This window comes from Schistocerca americana, chromosome 3 (assembly GCF_021461395.2).
Source record: "Schistocerca americana isolate TAMUIC-IGC-003095 chromosome 3, iqSchAmer2.1, whole genome shotgun sequence".
NCBI classification, from domain to species: Eukaryota; Metazoa; Arthropoda; class Insecta; order Orthoptera; family Acrididae; genus Schistocerca; species Schistocerca americana.
In genome coordinates, this window is record NC_060121.1 from 610,976,022 (window position 1) to 611,002,854 (window position 26,833).

The window sequence follows — 26,833 nt, forward strand, 5'->3', positions numbered from 1 at the left end:
ACTGGAGAGGAGATGTGTTGTATGGAAAACTCCCATCCACATAATCCAGAAAATCTGGTAGTGCAGGGAAGGATCCAGATGGCTCAGATATTGAAGAAGCCACTGAAAGCAAGTGTTTTATGCTCAGCTGCAAGTTGTGCCACTGACTGGTGTACTTTGTTCTCGGCCACAGTTTGACGGTCGCTGTTCATCCTGGTGGATGGCTGGTTGGTAGTCATACCAATTTAAAAAGCTGTGCAATGATTGAAGCAGATCTGGTAAATGTCATGGCTGCTTTCACAGGCAGCCTGGCCCCTGATTTAGGATAAACCTGTGACAGGTCTGGAATAGGAGGTGCTGGGTAGGTGAACTGGGCAAGCTTTGCACCTGGGTCTTCCACAGCAATATGATCCTTGTAGCATTGCTGACTAGGTCTTGGAGATAGTGCCTGTCTCAAGGCCTTTGTTAGACACTCAGTATACTGAGTAAGGGAGTTTCTGTCACTGCAGATACGCCATCCCTGAATGGCCAGGCTGTATGGCGGCAGGGGGGGGGGGGGGGGGATTTTTTAGTGTGGAAAGGATCACAGCTGTCAAAATGCAAGTACTGTTGGTGACTGGTGGGTTTAATGTGGACAGAGGTGCAGATGGAGCCAAGCCATCAGAGAGGAGGTCGACATCCAGAAAGGTGGCACGTTTTGTCAAGGAGGACCACGTCAAGTGGCTGGGAGAGAAGGTGTTGATGTTGTGAAGCACTGACGATAGGGTGTCTTGGTTCCGAGTCCAGATCATCAAGATATCATCAGTGAACCTGTACCAGACAAGGGGCTTTGTATTTTGGGAGACTATGAAGGTCTCCTCTAGAGGGCCCATAAAAACGTTGGCATAGGAGGGTGCCATGCGGGTGCCCACTGCCGTGCCACAGATATGTTAATACACCTTCCCTTCAAATGAGAAGTAGCTGTGGGTTAGAATAAAGTTAGTAAGGTGAATGAGGTAGAGGGTTTTTAGTCTGAAGACAGTGGAAAAGGCAGTGTGCAATGGCGGTAAGACCGTGGGCATGAGGGATGTTGGTGTATAGGGAGGTGGCATCAACCATGGTGAGTAGGGATCCAGGAGGTAAAGCGGTGGGGATGGTGGAGAGTTGGTGAAGGAAGTGGTTGGTGTCTTTGACATGGGAGGTTTGATTAGGGGGGTGTTTGCCAGTAGGAGCCAAAATTCTTTCTGTGGCGGCACAATAACTAGCCACAATGAAATGGGACATCCAGAATTGTTGAGTTTGTGGATTTTGGGAAGCGTGTAGAAGGTGGGTGTGTGGACAGTCATAGGGATGAGGACAGAAATGGATTCGCAGGAGAGGTTCTGGGAAGGGCCTAAGCCTTGAAGCAGGGACTGGAGTTTACATTGAACTTCTGGGATAGGATCAGCATGGCAGGGTTTGTAGGTGGAGGAGCCAGATAAATAGCAGAGCCCCTTTTTGGTTTTATTTTATTTTTTTGTTTTTTTTTTTTTTTTTTTTTTTTTTTGTTTTTTGTTTTTAGGGCGCAAAACTGCTATGGTCATTAGCGCCCAGTCCGTGACTTAGGAAACAGTAAAAAACCGAAAATGGAAACCAGCAGCAATGGGAACGAAAGTCATAAAATTGGAGAAACTAAAAGCAGATGGAAGGCTTAAGATTCCACTACAAAAAGGGGTTGGTTGTCCCCCAACCCCCAAAAAAAAAAAAAAAAAACACTTCAAATGACTGACGTCATTTCACTGGCACTAATAAACTCGAGAACGCGATCGGCTGAGTGCGTGTCATCTGCTAAAATCGACGATATATCAGGCGACAGCTGTAGACGGGAGCATAATGGATTAAAATAGGGGCACTCAATTAAAAGGTGTCTTACCGTCCACAGCTGAGAGCAGTGGGGACAGAGTGGGGGAGGATCGCCGCTTAAAAGATGTCTATGGCTAAAAAGACAGTGCCCTATCCGGAGTCTAGTTAAAATTACCTCCTCCCGACGACGCGTTCGGGAGGTAGAGGTCCAAGCACAAGGAAGAGCTTTCACGTCCCGCAATTTATTATGGGGAAGTGCAACCAATGTGCGTGCCATAAAAAAACAACACGACGCCATAAAACGCTCCGTAGATCGGCGAAGGGAATCGATTGAATAGCTGGCCAAAGAAGAGAGACTGCAGCCTTGGCCGCTATATCGGCCGCCTCATTTCCACAGATACCAATGTGCCCCGGGAGCCAGAGGAACGCAACCGAGATGCCCCCCAGGTGGAGCAAGCGCAGACAGTCCTGAATCCGGTCGACAAGAGGGTGCACAGGGTAAAGAGCTTGGAGACTGAGGAGAGAGCTGAGAGAATCTGAGCAGATAACGTACTGTATCCGCTGATGGCGGCGGATGTAGTGGACAGCCTGGAGAACAGCGTAAAGCTCCGCAGTATAAACCGAACACTGGTCGGGAAGCCGAAAGTGATTTGGGGTGCCGCCAACAATACAGGCACTCCCTACACCTAACGATGTTTTCGAGCCATTGGTGTAAATAAATGTGGCTTCCGTCATTTGTGCACATAGAGCAGCAAATGCCCGACGATAAACAAGTGAAGGGGTACCATCCTTAGGAAAATCGACAAAGGTCACGGAGCAGGCAGATCCGGGGACGGAGTCAAGGCGGTGCTGTACCCCAAGTTGTCAAGAAGGTTTTAGGAAAGCGGAAGGAAAGAGAATGGAGCAGTTGACGGAAGTGGACTCCCGGTGGTAATAGGGAGGAGGGGCGGCCTGCATACCCTACATCAAAGGAGGCGTAGAAAAAAATGTTATGGGCTGGATTAGCAGGCATGGAAGACAGATGGCTAGCATAACGACTCAGAAGGACTGCTCGCCAATTGGACAGCGGAGGTTCAGCAGTCTCAGCATCAAGGCTTTCCACAGGGCTGGTGTAAAAAGCTCCAGACACTAAACGTAATCCACGGTGGTGGATAGAGTCGAGACGCCGAAGAATAGACGGCCGAGCAGAGGAGTAGACTATGCTTCCATAGTCCAATTTCGAGCGCACTAAGGCACAATAGAGGCGGAGAAGGACCACTCGATTCGCTCCCCAGGAGGTACCATTCAGGACACAGAGGGTGTTGAGGGATCGCAGACAGCGAGCCGAAAGATAGGAAACATGGGAGGACCAGCACAGTTTTCTGTCAAACATAAGACCCAAGAATTTAGCGACGTCTGAAAACGGAAGGTTGACAGGTCCTAGATGTAAGGAGGGTGGAAGAAATTCCTTACGTCGCCAAAAATTAACACAAATGGTCTTACTGAGAGAAAAACGGAAGCCGGTTTCGATGCTCCAAGAGTGGAGGCGATCGAGACATCCTTGAAGACGTCGTTCAAGAAGGCCAGTCCGTTGAGAGCTGTAGTAGATCGCAAAATCGTCCACAAAGAGGGAGCCCGAGACATCAGGAAGGAGACAATCCATAATTGGATTTATGGCAATGGCAAACAGTACAACACTCAGCACGGAGCCCTGGGGTACTCCGTTATCTTGGGAGAAAGTACGGGAGAGAGTAGTGTTCACCCGCACCCTAAATGTGCGCTCCGCCATAAATTCGCGAAGAAAAAGGGGCAGCCGACCTCGAAAGCCCCAAGAGAACAGTGTGCGGAGGATGCCTGTCCTCCAACAGGTATCGTATGCTCTCTCCAGATCAAAAAATATTGCTACTGTTTGGCGTTTCCAGAGAAAGTTGTTCATGATATACGTGGAGAGAGCAACAAGATGGTCAACTGCAGAACGATGCTTTCGGAATCCGCATTGGGCAGGTGTTAAAAGACTGCGGATTCCAGCCACCAAGCTAAACGGTAATTCACCATACGCTCCAAAACCTTACAGACACTACTCGTGAGAGAAATGGGGCGATAGCTAGAGGGGAGATGTTTGTCCTTTCCAGGTTTCGGAACAGGAACGACGATAACTTCCCGCCATCGTCTGGGAAAAGTACTGTTGGTCCAAATTCGATTATAAAGGCGAAGGAGGTAACGCAGACTATGGGTTGATAAATGCAGCAACATTTGGACGTGGATACCATCCGGTCCTGGGGTGGAGGAGTGAGAAGAAGAGAGTGCATGTTGGAGTTCCCGCATGGAGAAAACAGTATTGTAGCTTTCGCGATTTTGAGAGGAGAAAGCAAGATGTCGCACTTCCGCTGCACGTTTCTTCGGGAGAAACGCTGGCGGGTAATTTGAAGAGCTCGAAATCTCAGCAAAGTGCTGACCCAATGAGTTAGAAATTGCGAAGGGGTCCACTAATGTATCATGCGCGACAGTGAGCCCAGAGACCGGGGAGAAACTAGGCGCGCCCGAGAACTGTCGAAGCCGACTCCAAACTTCCAAGGAGGGAGTGAAGGTGTTAAATGAGCTAATAAAGAATTTCCAGCTTGCCTTCTTGCTATCGTGGATGACACGATGGCATCGCGCACGGAACTGCTTATAGCGGACACAGTTGGCCAAAGTACGATGGTGGCGGAAAACGCGAAGAGCATGTCGCCGCTCACGTATTGCATCACGGCACGCCTCGTTCCACCAAGGAACTGGGGGGCGCCGGGGCAATTCGGAGGTGCGTGGTATTGAACGTTCCGCAGCTGTAAGAATAACGTCGGAAATATGTGTGACCTCATCGTCAACGCTGGGAAAGTGACGGTCATCGAATGTCGCTAGAGACAAAAAAAGTGTCCAATCGGCTAAGGGCAAACTGCCAGCGTCACGGGCGCATATATGGCAGTTAAGGCTGCAGTCTAAGGACACATGGAAAGTGGTCACTCGAGTGTGTATCATCAAGGGCGAACCATTTGAAGCGCCAAGCTAGCGGAACAGTACCGACCGCAAGGTCCAAATGAGAGAAATTTGTCATGGAGGCAGACAAAAATGTAGGGACCCCAGTGTTGAGGCAAACTAGATCCGCTTGGTGGAAGACGTCTAGCAATAGTGAGCCACGTGGACAAGGATGTGGAGATCCCCAAAGCGGGTGGTGTGCATTGAAGTCCCCAACCAGCAAATAGGGGGGTGGAAGCCGACCAAGAAGATGAAGGAGATCAGCTTGTGCCATTGGTGTGGACGATGGAATGTATACAGTACAAAGAGAGAACGTGTATCCAGAAAGGGAAAGACGGATGGCAACAGCTTGGAAGGAAATGTTTAAGTGGATTGGGTGATAATGGAGAGTATCATGGAGAAGAATCGTGAGTCCTCCATGGGCTGGAGTGCCTTCAACAGAGGGGAGATCATATCGGACGGACTGAAAATGAGGGAGAATAAAGCGGTCATGGGGACGCAGCTTTGTTTCCTGAAGACAGCAGATGACCGGCGAGTAGGATGGTAAAAGGATCGACGATTTATCCCGACTGGCTCGAATGCCGCGGATATTCCAGTGGATAATGGACATAGGGTGAACAGAAAATGGAGGAATGTGACCAAGGTTGCTGTCAACTCAACGACTGCTCAGAGCTTGCGACCAACAGCATGGAATGGCATTCAGCCGAAGGCAGAAGATCCTGATCCATAGGTTGTTCAGGAGCAGCTCCTGCCACCAGCGATCGGCCAGTTGATCAGCCGCCAGCAGTGCGCCTCGGCGACACAGAAGACGGCCAAGGGCGATTTCCGCCAGGTGGTGCTGTAGATGGGACACGCCTTGGTGGAGAAGGAGATGAATTGGGTTTCTTTGTAGCCTTCTTGGAAATATGATGTTTAGAAGAAGGAGGAACCGATGGTTGTGAAGTTGGGGTACGTAAAAAATCTTCACGAGTATGCTCTTTTTTCGAAGTCTTGGTGTCTGACTTTTGGGCTCGAGATTTAGCAGAAACCGATGAAGGGTGAGCCATAGAGTGGGCAGGCGAAAGTGGTGAGGTTGAACGGGCGATCTCTGCACTGGCCGATCTGACGACCGTGGCACTAAAGATGAGGTCGCAAGTCTGCGTGGCCGCCTCCTTTGTTGGCCGAGGAAAAGCAAGGACAGTGCTGTATTTTCCTGTCTGAGGCACGGTGGGCTGTCGACTGGCGAATAATTTTCGAGCAGCAAAGGTCGACACCTTTTCCTTCACTCTGATTTCCTGGATGAGCTTTTCGTCCTTAAAAACAGGGCAATCTCGAGAGGAAGCAGCGTGGTCACCCATACAGTTGATGCAGCGAGGGGATGGAGGTGGACAAGCACCCTCATGGGCATCCTTGCCACACGTAACACATTTGGCCGATTGGAACAGGACTGGCTGGTGTGAGTGAACCGCTGACACCGATAGCAACGCGTAGGGTTTGGGACGTAAGGGCGAACGGAAATTATCTCATAGCCTGCTTTGATTTTCGATGGGAGTTGAACTTTGTCAAATGTCAAGAAGACAGTGCGGGTTGGAATGATGTTCGTGTCAACCCTTTTCATAACTCTATGAACAGCCGTTACGCCCTGGTCAGACAGGTAGTGCTGAATTTCTTCGTCAGACAATCCATCGAGGGAGCGTGTATAAACGACTCCACGCGAGGAATTTAAAGTGCGGTGCGCTTCAACCCAGACAGGGAAGGTGTGGAGCAGTGAAGTACGCAGCAATTTTTGTGCCTGGAGGGCACTGACTGTTTCCAACAAGGTGCCATTCCATAATCTGGAACAAGACTTTACAGGACCTGCAATTGCGTCGACACCTTTCTGAATAATGAAAGGGTTGACCGTGGAGAAGTCGTGACCTTCGTCAGACCGAGAAATAACAAGGAACTGTGGCAACGATGATAGAACTGTCTGTGGCTGAGACTCTGTGAACTTACACTTGTGAGCAGACACAGTGGAAGGTGAGGAAACCATTGCGGAAGAATCCCCCATGATTACCGGCGTCTCCGATAGCGCGCTCCTCCCTTGTGGGGACCCTCTCTGAGGGCACTCCCGCCTTAGGTGATTGTTCACACCTCAGGTCACACCTGCCGACAAACGGACGGAGGGACCAATCGGCACTTTCGGAAGGTATCAGGTCGGGTAATCACCCCTCCCTGGGCCTGGCTGTTACCAGGGGGTACGTACGTGTCCTACCTGTCTACCCGGGGCGGGGAATTACGCGTTATCCCGTCACCAGCTACGCACAAAAATGCGTGGGTTGGCCTTCAGACACGCACAGGGAGGAAGAAAGAGAAAGGGAAAAACAAAGAAAGAGAAAGGAAAGAGGAGAGGTCTCCAACGCCGCAGTGGAGAAAAGGGTAAAGAGAAGAGGTAAGGAAAAGAGAAGGACAAAGGAAGGATGAAGACATACAAGCAGAGAAGGCGAAGAATGCGGTACATATACGAGCGTCCGTCTCCGGACGTAGGCACAAACCATACTCCCAGAGGGGGAGAAAGGGAAGGAAAGAGCCAGAGGTGAGGGGAGGAGGGGCGAAGATGGGGGAGAGGGAAGGATGCGGAAAAGGCAGGTATGCAGCCCGGAAAGGAAGGAGGGCCACATTAGCTCGGGGTCCCGTGCTCGCTACGCACGTATCCACAAAAGAGTTGTGGACCCCCCTGGGGGTCAGAGGCCTTCTGCCAGGTAGTCACTGCAGTTCATAACAAGTAGGATGATTAAGTCAGGACTTGAGGTTACGTATGGCTGTTCTTTCTTCTACAGAAAGGTTGGTGATTTGAAAAAGGGACCTGGGGAAGGATGGTGAGGCTAAGCTGGAGGTAAGGAATTCCTGGAAGGTGACCAGTGGGTGGTTATGGGGGAAGTGGTGCTGGTGGGAGGGGTAGGGGGGGGGGGGGGGGGGGAGAGAGATCATGGTTGGATAGTGATACAAACTGGAAGACAGGGTTCAGTCCTGAAATTGGTCTGGTTTTGATTGGAGGGATTGGCAGCAAATAAGTGCTTCCATTGCAGGGATCAGGAGAAGGAGAGTAGGGCTTTGACAAGTCCAGTGAGGTTAAATTTGGGTGCAGAGCTAAAGGTGAGGCCTTTGGATAGGAGCCTCCGTGGAGCTGAGGGTTTTGGTGAAGAGGTTAACAACAGTGTTTCAGGAATATTTTGGCTATGGATTTGGTGGAGAGTTGGTAGAGAGTTTTGGAGGATTTGGCAACTTGAAAAGGTCAGTTAGGTAGGGTTTTGCTGCCATGAGGGGTGGACAAAGAGGAACAGTGTGGGTACGATAGGTGATGGACATAGGTGCCCTGAGATGGCAGTAGGATGTCAGCAGGTTGGATAACTTATGGAGTTGGTGTCTAGAATGCTCCTCCAAGTGCTGGAGAGCAAGGGATTCAGTTTCAGAGATGTGATGTATGGAATACACATTGCAGAGTAGTAGTATCTTGGGGAGAGAGCAGAGGTGGTTCTGAGATGCCTGTGCCATGAAGATGTGTTTTTGCAGTACCAGGTTTCTGAGGACCAGCCAACCTCCACTACATCCTAATCCAACCTTATGCCACTTCCAATCCCAACTCCTTGCCACAGGAATCAAACTCTGTGGAAGTCCAAGGTGCAAGACCTGCCTAGTCCAACCACCCAGCACTTCTGTTCCCGTCCTCTCACAGGTTTATCCTACCCCATCATAGGCCATGCCACCTGTGAAAGCAGCCATGTCCTTTATCATCTCTGCTGCAATCATTGCACATCTTTTTATACTGGTACGACGACCTAACAGCTGTCCACCCGGATAAACAGCCACTGCCAAACTGTAGCCAAGAGCAAAGTAGACCACCCTGTGGCACAACAGGCAGCTGAACATAACATTTTTGATTTCAAAGGCTGCGTCGCTACGCAAGCCATCTGAATCCTCTGCCCCAACCACCAGATTTTCTGAATTGCGTAGATGGGAATTTTCCTTACAACACATTCTCCACTCCTCTAATTACCCCAGCCCCAACCTATGGTAACATTGTCCCCACACCCTCCACCCAACAGTTTTCACCCACTCGATCCTATCACCACCTTCCCATTCTCACCTCCCATGCTCTTTGTTTGCAACCCTCTCCAATGGAACTGCCCATCTTTCCCTGCTCCTCTCCCTTTTCGCTCCCTCCTCCCCCCACCCCAACTCCCTGCCCACAATCTCCCTAATGCTGCACCTGTGTGCATTCCAGTCTCTGCATATTCTGCAACACAGAGTTCACCTCGTCCCCCACCCATACACTACTATCCTTTCCACTTCCTCTTCCTCGCCCTCTCCTGATTGCTGCCTGCTTCCCACATGATAGTTGCATTCCGGCTCGAGCTGCTGGAGTTGGCGGTCATATGTGCTCAAGATGTGCTTGCCTGTGTGTGTGAAAAGTGTGTTTTTTCCTTTTACTGACGAAGGCTGTGGCTGAAAGCTTTATGTAAGTGTCCTAATCGTGCCTGTCTGCAGCTTGACACATCTTCTTTACAGTAAGTAACAATCTCTGTTTTTCTACATTGTTGATCATACACTACATTCAGTTCATCACAGTCCTCCGGAATTCTGAGCCTCCATAAACACAAACTGACATTTTTCGACTAAGATTTCTGCCATGAGCTAAAACATGGACCAACACACAAGCTCAGTATATTCTCCAATCGACAATCCCACTTTATAGCACCATAATGGAGAAAGGATGTCACTAATCTCTGCAGTGATAGACAAAAAACATCTAGAAATGGACATATCAAGATCACCTGTTCCTTCCGCAAGGACATTCAAATTGAAACTCATTTCTTAAAAAATTGCACTGGTCCGTAAAAAGATTTGAAAAGTTTAACAGTGGAACTTCCTGAGTGATTAAAAATATGGACTGGACCATAATTCAAAACCAGGACCTTTGCCTTTCACGGGCAAGTGCTCTACCGACTGAGCACCCCAAGCACAACTCATCACAGACCCTAGAGCTTGGGTTGGTTGAGAGTCAAGCTTGGATATATCAGTCGTTAGAACATTTGCCCGTGAAAGGCGAAGGACCCAGGTTCTACTCCCATTCTGGCACACAGTTTCAGTTTGCCAGGAAGATTCAAATCAGTGAACACTCCACTGCAGAGTGAAAATTTGTTCAGTCTTTCACAACATAAATAAAAACAGTCACAAAATTGTGATAATCCTGTAATCATTAATAGACAAATCTTGTGTGTTGCTTCGAAGCCATAAGTTAACCCTTCTGGAGATTGGAGGTCCATAAACCATATTCACGAACCACTGCACCTGTCAGCAGAATGCTGCTGAGCTATCTGAACATGCAATCAGTCTTATATACAGGATGTACAGAAATGTAAAATAGTTTGGATTCAGACAAATCCCTAGTTATACATGGGTTTAGCAGCGGTGTCACTGAAGGCCATTTTTCTGCTAAGCAACCTTTTACGTACATGAAGTTTCTCTGCATTCAGTATCACACAGGTTACAGCACACTGTGTCAAACATTTGAGCAGGTTATCCAAGATATGACAGGTTCATGATAGCACCAAGCTGTCACACAAATGGTGACCTGTCTCCAATTATTTCAAGGGAAATGCTAGGATGGTACTGATCAATATCTCTTGAGAACCCATTTCTAGTTTGCTGCAACTCAACTTACCTGGGCACTTTGATTTAGTTAACCCCTCAACACTTCGTACTAGGTACATCATTAATAACTTAATTAACCACTCTCAATAATAATCTACACCACATACACACTCTGCAACACAGAATAAATCTCTGCTTAAGCAGCACATTTGTTAGATATTTTAATTCCTGACATGGTAGCACATGTGCACAGTTCTGCTAAGCACATTAGTTTCATTGATAATAGAGATGTTTAATTAAATAAGGTGTCCTACCAGATGAGGAATTCACACAGGCAGCTTGCGATGTTACATTGTTGTGGACAGTTTACAGTCAATCATCATATCTCTCTCTCTCTCTCTCTCTCTCTCTCTCTCTCTCTCTCTCTCTCTCTCTCTCTCTCTCTCTGTGTGTGTGTGTGTGTGTGTGTGTGTGTGTGTGTGTGTGTGTGTGTGTGTGTGATATAAAGACAGGAAGGGAAAAAGGACTTCAAGTGATGTAGGCGAAAATTAATTGGTGAAGAAAACTGCATAACCTAGTGTATTCTCATGTAGGTTACTTTGGAACATGATGCAGTTTGTGACATGGTAAGTGGTATTTTAAGCCAACCAGAAGCAAATGTCGAAAATCACATTGCAAAATTAGCTACATGAATGCAAGCAAATGCCAAAGTGAAAAACTGTCTCTTTTGCCACTAGATACAAAACCATCACTTTGATTTGCCACACACGAAACTGCGAAATATGTATAGGATAATTTGCACCAGATCAATGATAGTCAATCTGTGTGTTCCATAATACTGAATGGTGTGCAAAGTGATTCAGCAAAATTTGATAAAAGTCTAAACAAAGATGTCTATGCTAAATAAACCAACAGATGAAGGTGATTTGTGTACACATTTACTTCAGACATTGTCAAAAGGATTTGATCACATTTACGTGATTTAGCTTGGTATTTCACTAGATCTGCTAAATACATAACCTTTTGACCAAAAGCCCTTCTGAACTAGAAAACATACATACAACGTTTACACAACTGCAACTCTCACAGACAATGTGTGTGTGAGTTGTGTTAGCATGAATGACTGTATATGTATGTTAGCTGATTCAGAAGAAGGCCTTTTGGCAGAAAGCTTACTTGTTGACAGGTCTTTTTGTTGGGCCTATGCCTGCGACTCAACATCTCCACTACATGGTGATTAGCACACTATCCTTTATGAATGTTGTCATTATTCCATCCTGGATTTTCCATTGTTTGTAGAAAATATGTCTGAATTGCAAGTTGTGAATACAAGGGAGAGAATTAAACAAATGTAGCATCTGCAGTGTTTCTAAAATCCAAGGGAAGTATACCATCAAAGCATTGGAGCAAAAATAAAATAGTGTTTTGTGTCTTTTAAACGCAAATGTAATGGTCGATTTATCCACAAACAGTCCTAGTCATGGTGGTTCTGCAATGTTATTGAGGATGAAAATATTAGAATTCAGTCCAAGAAAGATGTTGTCCATAATGTCTGATTTAGCTACAAGTGTAGGTATATCAGTGTACGACAAACGGTCTATTAACAGACATGCTATACATCATGCAACTAACTGTTGCGATTGGTATGTTTTGTAGAATCCGTTTGATGCACTAATGGAAATGTCGTGTGGCTAGGGCCTCCCATCGGGTAGACAGTTCGCCTGGTGCAGGTCTTTTGATTTGACGCCACTTCGGCGACCTGCGCGTCGATGGGGATGAAATGATGATGATCAGGACAACACAACACCCAGTCCCTGAGCGGAGAAAATCTCCGACCCAGCCGGGAATCGAACCCGGGCCCGTAGGATTGACAGTCTGTCACGCTGACCACTCAGCTATCGGGGCGGACGTTTGATGCACTAAATAAAATAGTCAGCACTAAGAATAATGTGCACATCAAAGAATTTGGAAGTGGTCATACTGATACTGAAACTTTTGTTGGGGATAGTGGACTAGGCAATATTTCAAAGATCTGTGGTGCTGTCCAGATGATGCTTGTAATTTACTCTCTGTTAGAAAGGCTGCAAAAAAAGTATTGATGAAAGTATCAAAACACTAGTAAGATATGTGGTTATACAGGGTCAACATACCAATTGCTGTAGCTCTATCTGAAAGCAAGAATGAACTTTACTGTTTAGCAGTGACAGTTATTTGGTCAAAATGCACATTGGCAGTTTTTGCACAATGTGTAGATGAATTCCAAGAAATAAAGATGGCCAATCATGAGTGAACTGTTGACACCCAATGAGAATGTCGATTAATGCATAACTTGTGGGACATCCTTCAATGATTTCTTTTAAAGGATAAGGTCTTTCAGGAACATAATAGCACAGCTTCAATCATATTTACGTTGAAGTGCACTTAAAGTGTCTGGTATTACAATCTTGCTGAAAGAATAGCTAGAATGTGCATTTATTTACACAGAAAAACAAATGAAGCAGAATCTTATTTGGCTATCTGCATCTGACTCCTGACTGGCTGTCTTCACTTCCTGATTAATTATCACACCATTAACATCTACATGTCATGCAAAAACAAACCAACAATGTAAAAACATTTACCAGCGTTTCAGCATGAAAAGTCTTGTTGTAAAAGGAGCTACTGATATTCTTCAAATGTAGCATGAGAGATTTGGGCATCAGAATAAATGTCATGTACAATCACTAGTGTCAGCATATAGTAGTGATGAAAAAGTCAATGGTGAATTTTGTGAGGATTGTGTGCTAGGTAAACAATGTCTACTAGTTTTCAGTAACAGACCGTAAATCAACTAGCCCAGGAGATTTAGTCTTTGCCGAAGTCTGTGGTCCAATGGAAGAAAAGGATTTCGCAAGCTATGATATTTTCTTGTTTTTAAGGATCAAGTTCCTGGTTTAAGGGTGACATCTTTTGTGGCAAAAAGATGACATAAGTTACCAATATTCATTCAGACAATAAAAACAGAAGCTCAAGTGAATATTAAAGAACTGCAAACTGATGGTGGCAATGAGGCTGATAACTATGATGTAAAAAGATATACCGAATCAATCAAGTTGAAACATTCTCTGCCTGTGCCGTATACACCACAGCAAAATTTAGTAGCTGAAAACAAGAACAGGATTCTGTGTGAGATGGTACATTCATGACTTCAGTCAGCAAGGTATACTCCAAAAGCCTTGTGGGGTGAAGCTGTGCTTGTTGCATCTCATACTCTTAACCTAACGGGTCATCGAGTGTTTAAGGGAAAGTTTAGTTTTGAGAAAGAAGAGACAGCCTGATCATCTGAAAGTATTTGGGACAGAATGTTTTGTCTGGATTGCAGCACAGGATTGGAAGAAATTAGATGCCAAATCTTTGGCTATAACGACTGTGGCTGTCTTATATACCTTCCTGACAGACATTCAGACATTGTCAGTCAAGACGTAAGATTTACAACCACCACTGAAGAATGATATTGCTAAGTTAATTGACATCTCAACTGTGGATGATTTTACAAGTATGACACCATCTAATATCATCATGATCATAATGAAGTGACTGAAGATGTAAATGACCTCCAAGTGGAGCTGAAAATACAGATGGATGTCAAATTTTGCAAAACAGTCAAATGATTAGAAGGCCAATACATTACCAAGATGAATCTGAGCAACCAAAGGTGCTGATATTGAGGAAAGATACAAATGATTACGACAAAGCAGTGAACCCTTCAGATGCAGAAAATAGGAAAGCTGCAATGGATGAAGAAATGCACTCACATTAAAAGTTTTGCATCTGGAAACTAGTCAGCTGGGTTGATGAGTGTTTGCAACAAAATTGGATAACAACAATAGCTTCATCTGCTACAAGGCAAGATCAGTTGCAAAAGGGTTTAGTCAGGAGTCTATTTTTCTGAAACATTTAGCCTTGAGGTTAGGTATGAAACAATGACAGCCCTTTGATGTGTCGCTGTTCACCAAAATTGGAACATTATGATAAAGTGTCAAGTATTCCAGATATTATAAATATCATCTCTTTCACTGCGTCAAAATGGCATTCCAGAATGGTTCTTTGGAGAAAGAAATTTACATGTAACAGATACAGGGTATGATGATGGTACAGGTCGTCTGTGAAGATTGCTTTAACACTTTTACAGATTGAAAATCAGTAAAATATAGGTATAAGTGTGTGATAGAATATCTTACGAAATCAAATTTACAGGAGAGCAGTGCTGATCCATGTATGTGTTTCAATGAAAATCTTATCTTTTTATTTCATGTGGATGATGGGATCTGACGAAATGATTCATAATTGCACCAAACAATTACAAGAGTAGTTTGATAATGTGGTAAACAAAATGGACTGCTATCTAGTTTTTCAAAGGCAAAGATTTGGAAATTGTGCGGCGATTAATCAAACTGCATATCCAAAAGACAATGATGCAGGGATTATTGGTAGTCTCCTGTATTTTACACTGGAAACATTCAGATTTAACTTGCGCTATCAATGTTGCTTAACAAGCACAAGATTCACATACTGAACACCACCTTTTCTCTTTTTTCCCCTTTCTTCTTTCTTTCTTTCGAGCCAATAGTCTTCCAACTGGTTTGATGTGGCCTGCCATAAATTCCTCTCCTGTACCAACCTCTTCATCTCAGAGTAGCACTTGCAAACTGTGACCTCAATTATTTACTGGATGTATTCCAGTCTCTGCCTTTCTCTACAGTTTTTACCCTCTACAGCTCTCTGTAGTACAACAGAAGTTATTCCCTGATATCTTAACGAATGTTCTACTATCCTGTTCCTTGATATTTTCAGTGTTTTCCATATACTCTTTTCTCGTAAATTCCTCCTCACCCCTTATCGGTCCACATAATTTTCAACATTCTTCTGTAGCACCACATCTCAAATGATTTGATTCTCTTCTTTTCCAGTTTTCCCACAGACAATGTTTCACTATCATGCAATGCTGTGCTCCAAAAGTACATTCTCAGAAATTTCTTCCTCAAATAAAGGCCTATGTTTAAACTAGTAGACTTCTCTTGGCCAGGGATGCCCTATTTGGGAGTGCTTGTCTGCTTTTGACATCTTCATTGCTCCGTCCATCATTGGTTTTTTTGCTGCCTCAGTAGCAGAATTCCTTAACTACTTCTACTTCATGACCATCAGTCCTGATGTTAAGACCCTCTCCATTTCATTTTTGCTGCTTGTCATTACTTTTGTCTTTCTTTGACTTACTCTCAATCCGTATTTTGTGCTCATTAGACTCTTCATTCAATTCAGAAAATCTTGTAATTCTTCTTCACTTTCACTGAGGATAGCAATGTCATCACCGAATCTTATCATTGATATCCTCTCATCTTTAATTTTAATTCCACTCTTGAACCTTTCTTTTATTTCTGTTGCTGCTTCTTCAGTGTATAGATCAAACAGTACAGGTGAAAGAATACATCCTTGTCTTATACCCATTTTAATCCAAATAGTTCGTTTCTGGTCTTGCGCTCTTTTTCTTCCCTCTTAGCTCTTGTACATATTGTAGAATTTTGGAACATGTATTATGTTCGAGTATAATGACTTTTCTGGAGACTAGAAATCTACTCTGTAGGAATCAGCATGGGCTTTGAAAAAGACAATCGTGTGAAACCCAGCTTGCGCTCTGCGTCCACGAGACTCAGAGGACCAAAGACACGGGTTCCCAGGTAGATGCTGTGTTTCTTGACTTCCACAAGGTGTTCGATACTGTTCCCCCACAGTCGTTTAATGAACAAAGTAAGAGCATATGGACTATCAGACCAATTGTGTGATTGAATTAAAGAGTTCCAAGATAACAGAATGCAGCATGTCATTCTCAATGGAGAGAAGTCTTCCGAAGTAAGAGTGATTTCAGGTGTGCCGCAGGGGAGTGTTGTAGGACTGTTGCTATTCACAATATACATAAACAACCTTGTGGATAACATAGGGAGTTCACTGAAGCTTTTTGCGGATGATGCTGTGGTATATCAAGAGGTTGTAACAATGGAAAATTGTACTGAAATGCAAGAGGATCTGCAACGAATTGACGCATGGTGCAGGGAATGGCAATTGAATCTCAATGTAGACAAGTGTAATGTGCTGTGAATACATAGAAAGAAAGATCCTTTATCATTTAGCTACAATATAGCAACTGGAAGCAGTTAATTCCATAAATTATCTGGGAGTAGGCATTAAGAGTGATTTAAAATGGAATGATCATATAAAGTTGATCATCGGTAAAGCAGATGCCAGACAGATTCGCTGGAAGAATCCTAAGGAAATGCAATCCGAAAACAAAGGAAGTAGGTTACAGTACACTTGTTCGCCCACTGCTTGAATATTGCTCAGCAGTGTGGGATCTGAACCAGAAAGGGTTGGTAGAAGTGATAGACAAGATCCAATGGAGAGCAGCACACTTCGTTACCGGATCATTTAGTAATCGCGAAAGCATTACGGAGATGATAAACTCCGGTGGAAGATTCTGCAGGAGAGACGCTCAGTAGCTCAGTACGAGCTTTTGTTGAAGTTTCGAGAACATACTTTCACCGAGGAGTCAAGCAGTATATTGCGCCCTCCTACATATATCTCATGATGAGTCCATGAGGATAAAATCAGAGAGATTAGAGCCCACACAGAGGCATACCGACACTCTTTCTCTCCACGAACAATATGAGACTGGAATAGAAGGGAGAACCGATAGAGGTACTCAAAGTACCCTCCGCGGAGTATGGATGTAGATCACCCGTCTTTCCTTACAGCTTATCCCTATTTTTCTCAGAATTTCAACCATCTTGTACCATCCGACACTGCTAAATGCTCTTCTGGTTATTTGGTGTGTGCACGGGTGTATGTTGTGAAGAACAACACATTGTTGATTTTTATAACACCCAACAAATCTTTGTTCAAGCAATGTGTGTCAGGTGTTTTAATTCCTGATGGTTTTATTACACAGAAGTTGCATAATATTAGAATTTACGTTCCAAGGTTCTCTACGACATCCCTGGAATCTACTGTAGGTTCATGAGACTCTTAAGATAAGTCACAAGTGATCACCTGGAATTATTTACTTTAGTAGCTAAGAATACCAGTAGCTACTTCTAGACATTCTTCTAGAATGAGATGACATTAAATTACTAGTCTTTAAAGCATTTAAATATTATCTTACGTGCACACTGACAAAATATGGTCAGCCTGAAAGTCAGGCTACATGTCAGGAAGGTGAGAAGTTCTTTTATAGTCATTATCCATCCTTTGCTGAGCAGCGAAGCCCATTTTACTATGCACAGTGTCTCTACTACTAAGTACCAGTATTCTAGAACAAGTAAAACATAGTTCACATCTTCCTTCTTAACTGTGTCTTAGTAGTTTTTCAGGATGAGTGGGTGAAGTGCAACAAACGACAGTTAATCACTATGCACTTGGGAAGTGTCAGAAGTAAATGAAAGTTTGCCCATTATTCAAGTTGTAGCTCTTAAGAAAACCATTCCCGAGTGCACAAGAATAATATTTCATTTTGTTTGCCTGTTCACCACATGTTCAAAATAGGCGATTCTTTATTGATTTTTTTTTTTTTTTTTTCTTTAATATGAGTCTCCTAAACTTTTTAGGTGCGACTACAGAAATAAGTGGACTTCCTGAAAACCAAATGTGACGCTTCACTCATCTGGTATACCCAATTTTTGTATACCCAATTTTCTGTTGATAAATACTACTAGGTTACCCTACTCTATTTTCGTTCGGTATCCGTAGGTTTGTCAACTTATGAGTATCACAAGTTGTTTATTTCTTGCGCGTATTCATATGTCAGGCGAAAATCCATATGTTGAAATTGTTTTTCATAATACAAGAATTCATTTGCGGCAAGAAACGCGGTTGCGATGTACCGCAGTACAGTAACATGAATTGTAAATAACACGCTGTGGAGTGATAAACGTATACGTAGCAAACATAGAAATAGGCAATTCACAACATATTATTTGTCTGGGGAAATAACCGCAGCTGATACTCAAAAAATAAAAAGAATAAAAATGGATGGCTTAGTAGACAACTGAGAAGGTGAATACCTAGTGCCTCGTCAAAGTGTCCTTTAAAGAAATCGACAACTTTGCTGACAGCTGTCAAGAACAGGCTTTTCCCATAAAACACACTTTGAACTGTCTTACAAAAAACAATTTGTCTGATACACACTTTCGGTAAAGTTCATGAGATGTAATAACACAGATGATATATCATTATTTGTGAATTCAATTGCTGCATGTTTTGAGATACGTGGCAATACACAATTGAATTAAAAACTTACTTGGTTTTTCTGTAAATCGTTTCGCTCGCGGAAAAGACATTTCCTGCTCTCAACTCTCCGTCAACGCACAATTAAACACGATTATTCACTAGCTCGCTCTCCGTCTTCAACGGCCTGCTTTCAAACTTAAATGCTTTTACCACTTCCATCCATCCAGTACTTTGGCGGCACGCATCTGCGCGTAGTTGTGGCCAATCGAAACGATGGTAGCTTTGCATTGGCTCGCAAAAGATAAATATGGCGACCATCAGCTGTTAGTTTCACGCCGGACACGTAAACAAAGTATGGGAAACATGAAGTGTTCAAAAATAATAGTAATAGTATGTGTTATAGGGGCAATATGTGTTGTTCATTCGGTAGAGGCTCAAGCACGGAAAAAAGAGGTATGTATAACAGAACACAAAAGCTATGCTTCACCCAAGCTGACATTGTCACCTTCGATCCATGTCCTCGTTTCCTTCGGGAGATATTTTTGTGTGTTATTTGAACTTCATCGAAGATTAGATTAAGTGGTTGGGAACGTGACCAGAATCACAGAGTGTGCCCTTTAATACACATACTACATGGATTCACGTAGACACAGTCGAATCCTGAGATCAAAATATGTCGATATCCTTTCAGTCTTTGCTATCTCGGTTGCTAAATTACCAAATTCAGTGGTTTTGTAGTGTTAATGCAGTTAATGCGCATGGTCATTCGATGCTGTAACGTAGATATACTTGACGCTCCGTTGCTCTGTGTGGTTATAATCGTAGGTACGTAAATTGCAATGACCCGGGTGGGCATCCAAGTTATCTCATTTAGATGACAGATTATGCAGAACGAACAACTATACAGAAAACGCAAGACTCTAATCTCCAATACCAACATCAAACATGCAGCCAGTATATGACAATCACAAAAGAATTTAGAGATTATGATAAAGTATCAAGTATTCCAGATATTATAAATATCATCTCTTTCACTGCGCCATCATTAATGTAATAGGAAAAACATCCTATAGGTTTGATGCGTACTAGGCAAAGATGTACCCTGTTGGGGGCATGGGAGAGCTGTTACCACTCCCCCCCCCCCCCCCCCCCCCCCTCCTCCTCCTCACTAATCTTTGTTAAGTCCAGTGTGCCCACATTAGTATGTTCAATAACAAATAAATGTCAGTTTTCAGTAGGTCTTGTTTTATTTTATAAGATAATGTGCTTTGTCTCCACACCCTCCTCCTTTCCACAAGTCTGATAAGAGTTCCTCCTTCACCAGCTCTGTTATTGGTACCCTCTTGCTACTAGATGGTACAGCAAGCCAGTATTGATTGATTTCAGAGAGGGACTAAACAGAGAGGTCATCAGTCCCTTTGGGTTAGGGAAGGATGGGGAAGAAAGGAACCATCACAGCATTTGCCTGAAGTGCCTTAGGGAAATCACTGAAAACCTAAATCAGGATGGTTGACCGTGGGTTTGAACCATTGTCCTCTCGAATCCGAGTCCTGTGTTTTAACCACTGGACCACCTCGCTCTGTCGGTCAATGTGTAATACGTTTGTATACTAGGTGTATATATAAAGAAGCAGGCCTACTATCACCTTTTGATAAGTTCTGTGGAATAGGTGATAGCCTCAACTTTTTTGTAGTAGGAATCCTATAGGCCTACTGCGAGTTGTGTGTCTTCCATATATGGAGGTAGCTAGAACATTACACCTAACTCTGTACTGGAGTGTACACCGTAATTAAACATTCAACCAAGCTCAAAATCTGCGCGGAAGTGGGTCTCAAACCTAGATCTTAACATTTTGTCGGTAATGTTTGTTACAACTGAGCCATCTGTACATGAACCTAACTCAAAGCCTCAATCCATCTGTAACTCGACACATTCAATTCCCACATAAGTTCTTCAACTTATTTTGTTGGACTTGCATTCTTGGAAGGAAAAAATATAGCAGGAAACAACTTAGCAGCAGCCGAGGAGTTGTTTCCAAAATGAACCTTCTACTATACTGTGGGTTGTACACTGTCATGAAATTTCGTGATAGATTAATACAGTGTTAGGGACAGGGTGGCAAGTCTTCTGGAAAACTGGGAATTATGTTTTGCCTGGAAAAATCAGGGAAATCTCAGGGAATTTTGTAAAACCTCAGGGAATTCTGTGTTTTCAACCTAGTATTGAAATTTAATGTCATTGAGTTTTATATAAATTACAAAATTTAAAACACTTAGTATTTCAAAGTAGCCCGATATTAATTATATGAATATTATTCCACATAAATTATCGATGCTCACCCGTCCTCCCTATCCCTCACACTTACCATAAATATCAGGAACGTCTTATGATGCCATCTTTCTCCTCATACCTGGAACTCTCAAGGATTTATTTATTTTTTCCCCGAAGTTGGACGAGTCACCCTGCAAGACTACAATTAACACCAGAACTGTCGTTACCAAAGTTTTGTGATGCATAATGTTAGGAAGTACTCCTAACATCGTGCGTTTCAACAGCTGCGGTTGCCCAGAATATAGTTTCGTTTTGTGATGTGTTTGTGTGTTTCATTGTGCATGTTACATGCGAAAGACAAAGGTCAGATTAGAATCCCAGCTCAACTCGTAGTTTTAACCTTTTACAAATTTCAGTGGAAAGTAATCTATTACTCAGAGTTGTGAGAGATACTATAGACAATGGGTACAGGGTGTCGCAAAGTTCTGAAAGAGGAGTGATATATCATCCAGTCAATATGCTTCTACTTGTACATACACACAAAACAGTAGGAGATTTTCAAAAAAGGTTGGTATTATTTCTAAGTATGTGTGAGTACCTACATATTAAATTATTTGTGGCAGCTTCAGTGTTCAACTCCTTTCATTTTACAGGCTCTCAGTCTGGGAGAGAGGGTTCAACAACTGACTGATATGAATCTCAAGAGATCTGTCATACGATTCAATGGAAACAGATTTCGAGATTTTGTTAAAGCAACGCCTCGAAATTATTCTGTAATTGTCATGTTTACAGCAATGGCACCACAAAGACAATGTGCAATTTGCAGGTAGTTAAATTTTTTTCTGCAGTTACTTCCTTTGACATCATTATATTTAATGTAATATAGTACTCAACATAATCATAAAATTTTGTTGCATGTTCTTGTGTGTTTCAGGCACGCCAATGATGAATTCCAAATTGTTGCAAACTCTTTCCGTTATTCACAGATCTATTCGAATAAGCTGTTCTTTGCCTTAGTAGATTTTGATGAAGGTCCAGATGTGTTTCAAATGGTAAAAATTGTAGCTATATGCCTGTCTTATTGTTTTAAACTATCTGACAGATTCCTAACTGAGTTGCTCTCATTTTTCAGCTTCGTCTGAATACAGCTCCTGTATTTATGCATTTTCCACCCAAAGGCAAACCTAAGCAGAGTGATACAATGGATATTCAACGAGTTGGTTTTGCTGCAGAAGCAATAGCTAAGTGGATTGGTGAAAGGACAGATATTCAGGTTGTCTTCATTTTCTTTCATTAAAATTACCTGTTTTAATGACAATAACACTACAGTACTCACATTGCTGTTCAAATAGACATCAATATGAAAATCAAAATTTATAACAAAAAGTAAAGCATCCAGAAGACATGGTCAGGTATTGACGTAATTGTGTACACATAGATACCATCACCTTGTATGTAAATGATTGGAGTTCCAGTTCTACGTGCAACGTAGAACAGCCACCAGAGTGCATTAGTGTTGTTCAAGTTTAGTATTGTTAGCAGGTCTGGTATGTTACATATGGGGTTGAACAGTGACAGATGTTGAGTGATCACTGTGGGGGACACAGAGATGCTGCATAGTGATGTGAGATATTTTTATTAGCACCTGACAGTATTTGAAAGAGGCCTAATTGTAGGATTCCACTTGGTCTGCTGATTGGATGCTGCAGTGCCCAGATTTGTGAGGCACTAAGCTGTGACAGTGGTTGACTATTGGACTGCACGAGTCCAAGAGTGAAGGGTCAAGGTTCTTGTTGACCACGTCTAACCACCGCAAGGGAGGTCACCACATCATGCACAAAACACACCATAACCCCTTCACACCTGCATCTTACATCTGAGAACAAGTAATGGACTCTGTTCACCATTCTGCATCTTCCTGTGCTATTGTTCAGAGATTAGCAGATGTTCAGAGTTGGGAATTTCCCTCCCATAATGCAAAGATCTGCATCTGGAGTGGAGCCTTGACGAGAAAGCAGGGACTGCTTACATGTGTCCTGGTGTTGTATTTAGCCATGAATCCCTGTTCTGCATTACCTTGAATGACCTTCGTCAGCCAGTTGACTGCAACCTGGGAAAATGTCCCATTCCTCCAATGTTTTGGAGAGGCACTGTGATGTTACTCCTGTTCTCACAGTGTGGGGAGTCATCGAGTATGATTTCAGATTATGGCTGGTAGTGGTTGAGGGTACTCTGAGAGCGAGGGAAAAACAACTGCCTATATCCCTCTGTACAAGCCCTAATCTCTCTTATCATGTTGTTATGGTCCTAATCTTTCTTATCTTATCTTCGTGGTCCTTAGCAAAATGTACACTGGTGCCAATAGAATCATTCTGAGGTCAGTTTCAAGTGTCAGTTCTGTTAATTTTCTCAGCAGTGTTCCTCGAGAAGAATGTCACCTTCCTTCCAAGGATTACCATTTGAGTTCCCAAAGCTTCTCCATAATACGTGCATGTTGTTCATACCTACCAGCAACGAATCTAGCAGCCTGCCTCTGAATTGCTTCGATGTCTTCATTTAATCTGACCTGTTGTGGATAAGTCATCTTGCATCCTTCTGCAGTCACTCAGTGACAAAACCTTCCTGTACACCACAGCATCATCAGCAAACAGCTGCAGATAGCTGTTCACACTGGCCACCAGATCATTTATGTATACAGAAAATAACAGCAGTTCTATCTCACCTCCCGGGGCACTCCTGTCAATACTCCTGTCTCTGATAAACACTCACCATCGAGGACAATGTACTAGCTTCTTTACTTAAGAAGTCTTAAAGCCACTTGGATACCTGAGAACCTATTCCGTACACCCGTACCTTTGTTAACAGTCTGCAGTGGGGTACCGTGTCAAATGATTTTTTTTTTAATAGGAATATGGAATCCGCGTGTTGCCATTCATGCATAGTTCACGGGATATCACATGACAAAAGAACAAGCTGAGTTTCGCATGAGCAGTGCTTTCCAAGACCCTGCTGATTTGACAGAAGCTTTTTCGTCTCAAAGAAATTTAGTATGTTCAGCCTGAAAACACGTTGAATAATTCTAGTGCAAACTGGTATTAAGGATATTGATCTGTAATTTTGCGGGTCTGTTCTTTTATCCTTCTTATATACAGGAATCACCTGCATTTCTTTCCAGTTACTTGGGTCTTTGCACCGCTTTGTGTTAAAAGCAAGCTTGCAACCAAAATAAGGAGCCAATGCCATAGAGTACTCTCTAAGACCGAACTGGGATTCGATCTGGACATGACAACTTATTTGCTTTCAACTCTTTCAGTTGTTTCTCTACGCCAGGGATGCTTATACTAAGTCATCCACACGGGAGTCTGTGTAATGATCAAATGATGGTATGTTTGTTTGACTTTTGTTCACAAACAATTTATTAAATGCGAAATTTAAAACTTTGTCTTTCCTTGTACTATGTTCTGCTGCCACGCGAGACTGGTCAACAGTGACTGGATAGAAGTCTTAGACCCACTTAGCGATTTTACGTAAGACCACAATTTTTTTATGTTCTCAGCAAGATATTTTGCTAAGGTGTGACAGTGGTAGTTGCTATATGCTTTACACATCAATATTTTTTACAGATGCATGAATTTCTATTAACTTTTGCCTATCATCATTTGCGTGTTCTCTTTTGAATCGAGAGTGGAACAGCCTTTGCTCCTCCAGCATTTTCTAAATTTCGTTGTTAAACCATGGTTAGTCTTTTCTGTCCTTAATCCATTTACTTGGCACATACTTCACCAGAGCACAATTTACAATCCCTTTACACACCACAGAGTTCTTGCCTCTCATGCAACAGTATTGTTGTGCCATTTTTCAATAGAACTTTGCTCATTGGCATGTGTCACTTGTCTCTATGAACTGTCTGTGTCATGTTGAGGTACTCTTGTGACCAACAAGCTCCCCAGATCTGTCACCGAGAGAACATGTGTGGGAACAACTCAGGTGTCAACTCCAACCCTTTGCTAGTATCTGGTATGCTGAGGATCAGTTACAACAGTTGTGCACCAGCTTGACTCAGGAGAGGATACAACAGATTTATGACACCCTTCGCAACTGAATCAGTGTATGTATCCAGGTTACAGGAAGTGTAATATTTTGCTGGTAAGTGCAGTCATACTTGAAAATTTGTATAAAGAAGTTTCTTTCTGTCTCCTCCTTCCCTTCTGGGTGCTTCACATTTTTGTCAGGGAATGCATTAAGTTAATCTTGATACCAGGACATAATGACCCTCGCCAGATTGAATTCGTCTGCCGGATTAACGGTGATGGGTCGGTGTGCCAGTCAGCTTGGATATTGCTTTTAGGCAGTTCCCACATTCCACTAGATGAACAGGCTGGTTCCCATGTTCTGCCTCAGATACGTGCTACTCAAATATATAGGAACACGTTTTCACACTTGCACATGGAATTTTCTGTGTACACGGGTAGACTGGGTACACTGCTACTGCTGTGGGAGGGGGGCAGGGGTAGGGGCAAGGAGGTTGACTAGGAGACTGCAACCTTCACTCTTTGGTCTCCTTAAACAGTCAACTAGCATTAGCCTGTGGCACGTCTTACAAGTTATGTAACTTTGTATTTTGATATACTCATACATCTGTCCTCAGATGTCTGTTACTTGAATGCTCGATTAATCATTTACTGCTGAGGCTTCTCATGCTGTTACTCAGTGGTGAGGAAGAAAAGGGAATGCATGGTCCATCACCAGACACATCATCAAGTCTTCATTCACTCATTCATATGTTTATTCAAACATTGTCTGTAGACACCATGATGAAGAACAATCAAATCACAATGGTCTGTACCTCTCTTTCTCTTCATAGGATAACACAGAACTGGAACTCCCTTGTATTCTCACTTGTGTGAATATCTAAGGAGCATCCCAACCAGTTTGGAAAAGAGACTCCTAAGCATATCTTACAAGTTATTTCTGAAAGTACCATCTCCGTCACAAGTGCATTATTTGAAGCATTGAGTTTTATATTAAAATTCTTAGTGAATTAATGTGTGTGACACATTGAAATGGATGAATAGTTAGCTGTGTAATGAATAGTCTCCATTACATCAGCTGGTTGGATGGAATGCAAATAATGAAAGGAGTGAAGGTAACCACCAGTTGTATGTATGGGACATGAAGCCATCAACAAGCACATAAAATAAAAAATAAAAACAGAAGACATTATTGAGTTTTCACACAAGTGTCTTCATCCAAACCTGCAGCTTTAAGACTGTTTAATTGTTGGGGTTTATGTGTGTGAGCTGTGAAAGATAACATTGCCTGAAAGGTCAACAGTGACAATAATTTGTTTACGTGCTTGTCAACAAAAGTGCCTCAACTGAACTTACTGCTTCCATTATTTTTATTGAAACCAGCTGTAAAAGGGTATATCCTTTATCAGAGTGGTTATGGAATACGAATTGCTACTAACAGCAGCATTCATATAGCTAAGACATCATGTCTGTTGGTGGCTTGTGAGTATACAGTCTGGATGTTCACAAATTTTTAGATTCAGATAAATATGAAGAGTGTGAGATTAATATAGCATTTGCTGTATAACAGTTACGCTTGTCAACATATTTATACAACTACAGCCACTGCCAAAAATAATAATAATAAACATTACGTGTCTCAAAAAAGAAAGAATTGTTTTGGGGGAATTTTGTTGTTTTGTACATAACTAAGTGCAGTTTAGGACAAGAATGAAATAACGTTTGGGCTTTCATTGCTTTCCATTTTACATTTTCGTGTAAGTGGTAGTTTTTGTGCTTTTATATTTTTTTGGACAAATGTACAAGACCCATAACACATGTATTAGTTAATGAATTAACTTGTAGGCTGAAAGTCAGGTATTCTTACATTT

General features: G+C 42.9%; 2 protein-coding genes across 2 annotated transcripts in view; one reads left to right on the top strand and one right to left on the bottom strand.

Moving 5' to 3' along the window:
• The window catches only part of LOC124607436 (hyaluronan mediated motility receptor-like), a 130,442-nt gene extending 111,571 nt beyond the window's left edge, over positions 1-18,871 (bottom strand). The window contains exon 1 of the mRNA XM_047139765.1: positions 18,731-18,871. Within this exon, the coding sequence (XP_046995721.1) occupies positions 18,731-18,770 (40 nt within the window). The 5' untranslated portion in view covers positions 18,771-18,871. The remainder of the gene's footprint in view (positions 1-18,730) is intronic.
• Positions 18,872-18,945: 74 nt separating this feature from the next.
• Positions 18,946-26,833, top strand: part of LOC124607437 (tumor suppressor candidate 3) — a 47,712-nt gene continuing 39,824 nt past the window's right edge. Inside the window, exons 1-4 of the mRNA XM_047139766.1 lie at positions 18,946-19,113; positions 21,585-21,757; positions 21,866-21,983; positions 22,064-22,204. Of these exons, the coding sequence (XP_046995722.1) occupies positions 19,015-19,113; positions 21,585-21,757; positions 21,866-21,983; positions 22,064-22,204 (531 nt within the window). The 5' untranslated portion in view covers positions 18,946-19,014. The remainder of the gene's footprint in view (positions 19,114-21,584; positions 21,758-21,865; positions 21,984-22,063; positions 22,205-26,833) is intronic.